This window comes from Sinocyclocheilus anshuiensis, unplaced genomic scaffold (genome assembly GCF_001515605.1).
Source record: "Sinocyclocheilus anshuiensis isolate Anshui unplaced genomic scaffold, SAMN03320099.WGS_v1.1 scaffold425, whole genome shotgun sequence".
In the NCBI taxonomy this organism is placed as follows: Eukaryota; Metazoa; Chordata; class Actinopteri; order Cypriniformes; family Cyprinidae; genus Sinocyclocheilus; species Sinocyclocheilus anshuiensis.
Window position 1 is genome coordinate 696,571 of NW_015537947.1, and position 6,000 is coordinate 702,570.

General features: G+C 37.2%; 1 protein-coding gene across 1 annotated transcript in view; it reads left to right on the forward strand.

Annotated features, from left to right (window-relative positions):
* Positions 1 to 6,000, forward strand: part of LOC107664273 (collagen alpha-1(XIX) chain-like) — a 117,204-nt gene that overhangs the window by 44,428 nt on the left and 66,776 nt on the right. Inside the window, exons 11-14 of the mRNA XM_016454799.1 lie at positions 1,215 to 1,250; positions 3,051 to 3,080; positions 4,001 to 4,027; positions 4,351 to 4,404. Of these exons, the coding sequence (XP_016310285.1) occupies positions 1,215 to 1,250; positions 3,051 to 3,080; positions 4,001 to 4,027; positions 4,351 to 4,404 (147 nt within the window). The remainder of the gene's footprint in view (positions 1 to 1,214; positions 1,251 to 3,050; positions 3,081 to 4,000; positions 4,028 to 4,350; positions 4,405 to 6,000) is intronic.

The window sequence follows — 6,000 nt, forward strand, 5'->3', positions numbered from 1 at the left end:
GCAGGGAAGATGTGACTTCAATGAAACAGAATGTAGAAAGAGCTTCCTACTCTGATATCTGATTCCCCAACACCCCGTGCACACAGACACACGCGTTCACGCACACAGACCACAGCGGGACTGCCTTTCAAACAATAGATCAAATGTTATTCTCTAATTAGCTGCCATATTACCCATTGTCTTTTACAGTATTGGGGTTCTTTGTTTGCCTGCATGCTCACGTAATTGTCAATGCAGTGTTTTCAAGCCTTGATGTTCTAATGAGCTCCTCTGCGTTAGAGCAGAGAATAACCAGCTTCTTTTCATCTCATCACCCAGTCAGACCAGAGGGACGGAGGAAAACAGTTAGTTTGGATTGAAACTGACAGTCGGAAAGACACGTCATGCTCTTCAAACATAGAATGACTCTGAATATCTTCAAACGGGCCAGCTTTAGGTGTTCACAACTTTATATTTCTGCCAACTTTGATGTGGAGTTTCTGTGGATTTAAATTGAATTTGAGGAAGGCTCTGCCTGTTTTTGTCAAGGGCTTTTGAATTAAACTGATATCTCTGCTTGTATTTCATAACCTTGAATATATAAAAGTCCTTCATTTAAGAGCAGATAAGCACAGATATAGGGACAGCCTGGTCGATTTATTTATTTTTCTCAGGTATGCCTCAGAATTGTTCTTAAAGGAATAGTTTTCCTGAAAATGAAAGTTTTGTCATCTTTTACTCACCCTCTTGTCATTCCAAACGTGTATGACTTTCTTTCTTCTAAGGAACACAGGAGGGGTGTTTTTTTTTTTTTTTTCCAGTTAAAATGTGGAACAATATTTTCACTTTTGGGTGAACTATTCCCAAATTATGTGGAAATATTAGTAGAACGCCATAGTACAGATCATTGTAAGTGAATTATTTACATTTGCATTTGCATAATTTCGCGGTATTGCACAACTCTCTGAAATATTTGATTCTGATTGGGCAGTCACAGAATTCTGTGGTCAGATATTTTTGTGTAATCGCCACTAAACTGTGTAATAAGTGGGATATTGTACAGTTAAGCTGGTCGATATGCTAAATAGGCTATATAGATGGACCTTCATGGTCCTGGGTCCTGATTTATAATGCGACAATGACTTGTTAACTGGAGGAACAGAATGCTGCGGTTTAGATGACTTGCTTTTATTTGTACAGTAATCACTCCTCTCAATTTCTTGTCTCTGTTGCAGGGGGAACCAGGCCTGCCAGGTCCGGGAACACTCTCGGTACGTATCTCACTGCATGTTATTTCAGAGCTCAATGTAGAAACTGACTCTTTTTAAATGAAACATGATCTGCATTATTAATCATATGCATTAAGCACTGAAATGAGATTTATGGAGAGTCATTGCTAAGGTTTTAGGAAATGGTTAACATGACCAATAACTGACACAGATGTGAGACAGGTGCTCCAATGGTGTGTAATGATGCGTACAATCTTTATACAATAGGAAAAACAGGTAAACAGAATTTCAAAGCTGAGAGAGAATTCATTTTATTAACCTCACCTTCAGCTCCATTCAAGGATGGCCGCTTTCAATGATCCAGCCAATTCCTGATGAAGCAAATAATATTACAATATTTTTTATTTTTGAACTTGATGATTTTCTCTGAAACAGGTTGCTCTGACATTTTTTTTTAAAAGCAATTAATACTTTCAGCAAGGATGTATTGTTGATCAAAAGTAAAGGCATTTATAATGTTACCAAAAATTCTATTTCAAATAAATAGTTTTCTTTTGAGCTTTCTATTCATCAAAGAATGTATCACAGTTTCCACCAAAAAAATATTAAGCAGCACAACAGTTTTCAACACTGATAATATGACATGTTTCTTGATCACCAAATCATCATATTAGAATGATTTCTGCAAAATCACGTGACACTGAAGACTGCTGAAAATCTAGCTTGGCATCACAGGAATAAATTACATTTTAAATTGGAAATTGTAGTAATATTTCACAATATTTTTTTACTGTATTTTGTCTGAATAAATGCAGTCTTGTTGAGACTTCTTTCAAAAACAAACTTTTATGCAGTGTTGTAAAATGTGTTGTGATGTTTCATGTCGATTTTAATACTAAAAATACTGCATTCACTCTCTTTATCTTCAACTAAAGAAAATAAATTTAAATCAAAGAAGAGCCCACACATGCTCAGTCAGGGGCAACCAACAGACTGTGGAGGTTAGACGTGTCCTGCAAAGTAGAGAGCTAATAATTCCACACATTAAATGAGGGACACGTCCACAACATCTCATAAGACACCAGAATGGGATGTATGCTCTTTGTGTGAGAGGATATAGTAATAAAGCTCTGCCCCTTTATGTAACATAAACATTAAACTAACCCCAGCGGAACTATATCAGGGTGTAACAGTTATTTACTCATGCTAATTTTACATTTTATGAGGACAAGCAGGAATACCAGGGATTCAAACGTGAGAGCCGACAACACACTTGCCATATCACCACTCCCTCTTGTAGTCAAGTTGTAAATCATTCAAGACTAAAACATTTAACAAGCTTTAGCAGCTGAAATTCTTGATGTTTAAACAAATAGCATATAGCTGACATGTTGAACATTTGATTTTACGTTTCGGGTTTTTAATATCCTGTTATGGATGTTGGTGTTGTAGACATCTGTCGCTCGTATTTACGACCTCTAACATCACAGGCCGTCTCTCCCCAGTTACATTTTGACTGTTTTGGCAGCCTTTAAAGCTCTTGCTCTCCGACTTTCACCGAACACAAGGAGTGAATGGCTATTTTCGCAGCTGTTCCTAAGATGTGTCAGTATTTTTGAGGATGCCAGCTGAAAGATGACACCACACTGTTTTACTCTGCATCTGAAAGTCTGTCTGTGTGTGTCTTGTGTATATGTGACTGGTCATGCGTTTTGTCCTTTCAGTGGGTCATGTGCTGTAATATGTTTTCCTGACCTTTGTTCTAACAGTGTTAACAGCTGAAGTTAATTGCTGTCTTTCTTTGATGAAACACATGATAATTTGTCCTCTGTTTTCTCCTAGGTTGAACAGCAAGCTCAAAAAGGGGACCAGGTAAAAAAGATTTTTCTTGAGAATTTTATTTAAGTGCTTGTAAGGCAGCACTAACTACTGAAATCCACCTTTTCCTTAATTTTCCTGGAATTTTGATGATTCATAGCGGAAGCCTGTTGCCTTTATTCAGTGTGTTTTTAATTAAACACAGCTAAAAAGATCTGATGGTGCTCCTTCAGAAATTTCTGTTGCTATTTCAACTACAACTCCTTAACGCACAGACTCAAAATCTTCTGTAGCTGATTTCAGCTAAGCTATTTTAATTGTTAGAATGTTCAGCAGGCAAAATGTTATCAAAAATGATGGCATCATTGTAACGGTTACATTCAAAATTGTGATTGGTCTCTCCTATCTATTTCTAAAAATACAATATTGTGTTATGCATTTCTTCACAGAATTATTCTTTAAGAAATTATTCAACAAGGATGCACTAAGTTGATCAAAAGTGACAGTGAAGGCGTTTATAATCTTACAAAAGATGTATATTTCATATAAAAATGCTTTTGAACAAAAAAAAATGTTTTCAGCATTAATAAGAAATGTTTCTTGAGTACCAAATCAGGATATTAGAAGGATCATGTGACACTGCAGGCTGGCGTAAATGACTGCCTGAAAATTCAGCTTTGCATCACAGGAATAAATTACATTTTTAAAATATATTAAAACAGAAAATAGTTCTTTTAAATTGTAATAATATTTCACAATGTTACCGCTTTTACTGTATTTTTAAAAAAACAAATGCAGTCTCTGAGCATAAGACTTCTTTCAAAAACATTTAAAAAATCTTACGAATCTCAAACTTTTGAACAACAGTGCGGATAATAAAGCTTAGCCTGAAAATGTTACTTAAACTGAGACAAATTTGGGTGATTTAAAATATTCTGAGAATCTGTATTTCTTTTGTGTTTGTGTGTGTGCAGGGTCCCTCAGGAATTCCCGGAGAAAAGGTAAGCATATTAACATTTTCTTGAATTTAATCATTTTATTTTTTTGTCTTCCATAATGAAGTTTACCCATGAGCTGCAACATGCTGTTTGAACATCTGTCTCTCAGCACTTTAGTAAGTGCCGGGCCAGCATGTAAACCCGTCCAGGCAGAGCCAGCTGCTATGTCCTCATATTTAACATTAATGTTGCTTCTGGATGTAATCATGTTTTTGGGGGCATTAATGACCATGGGCAGGTGGAAACCTAGATCCGGACCAGCCTGCTTTATGTGCTGCAATACTTTCTGAAAACTGAAACCCTGAACTTTTACCCATCATCCCCAGGGAGACGCTGGCCTGCCCGGTCAACCAGGAGCACCAGGGAAAGAGGGCAAAAGGGTGAGTAAACCGAAGCAGGTCGCCGCCTGTGTGGGCTGGATCCATGTTGCGTGTATGTGTTTGTGTGACCGACCCATCAGCGAGACGAGTCTTCGGGAGTGACCCGGCAGCAGCTGGAATGAGAAAAAAATCAGGGAGCTCTGTGTGGGCTTAGTCTCATGGGAATGAGTCTGAATATTCAACTGTAAGGTCAATCGTAGACTGACAGCACGTGTGGCCGACCCCAACAGGAAACAATGTTAAGGGTGATTTACAGTTCAATCGTGACATGCTTGAACATATTGAGAAAATTACACTGTTTCATTATTGATTTTATCCTTCGTTTCTCAGCCCCTCCTGCCAAGGGATAAATTGTTGGTCTGCCCATGGCATGAAAGCTTTATGTGAAATTTGACTGCCTGCAACAAATTGCAGTTGCGCGTTCCACTTATTTGAATTACCGAAGCCGTTGAGCCATTTCACTAGAGGCGCGCTAACACCTGTTAACGCAAATGTTATCTCGGCTCCTCGAGTGGTTAATGGTCCTGAATGCCGTACAGTTGTTTCTCGACTCCCTTGAATGTGATAAAAAGTATTACAATTGCATGCCACTTAGATGGAGGAGAATACTTGGGTCCGCCGCAGGGACTGTAAGCACAGCATTAAGCCCATTCAACAGAGTGAATGAATGAATATTTATTATCCTCTGCAGTGGTGTTCACTGGAGTGTTATCATGACACTGTTGGGTATTTTCAGTTCAATGATGGATTGAGTGATGCACCGTGCCATAGACATCTGGATTTTGTCCACATTGGTTGGGAGCGTTTCCACTCAGAATGGCAGTACAATTCCTTGCTCAAGTTCACAATTGGTGTCTGTATTCAGGGTGCAGCAATAAGGATTTTATATATATATGCTGTCAGTCGATTAAATTTCTTTTTTACTAATTAATCGCACATTTTTCTGAAATTAATTGCGATTAATCCCACCTAACATTAAAGTTTTTAAATATACTTTTATATTGCAATAATTTCACATTCAATCTTCAAATTAATGTACAAACAACATAAAGACAGTATATTTTTTAATATTTGTTTAATGGCATCTTTTTTATGACTGAAGACCAGTATCAATGATACCAATACTGATTTCTCTATAAAATGCCCCCGCCCCTAATATTTAACCATTGACTATAGCCATTCAACATTACAGTATAATTAAGAGCTATCAATTTTAACATTTATTAGACTTTAAAAATTTACTTCTAATTTAAGTGAACTTAAAACAATCTTCACATAAACCCATTATAATAAATGTCATATTTACCTGTGCCCTTCAGCAGAAATATACAGAAATTGAAGTTATCAAACACTAAATTCTAAATTAAATATAGATGAATCCTTAAAGCTATAAAAGTAATTTTTTTTCTTTGTCCTTTGATTATTTCGTGCTTTGATATGAAAGGATACAGGCTACAGCGCGCGCCGGTGCCTTTGTGCGCATTGGCGATCCTAGACTTCTGGGGGCCCTACGCAAAACTGTATGAGTGGTATGAGTGGTTATGAACGAATGAATGAAACGCATTTGTCCGTGTTTCACTCCGTCTCGAATCGCGC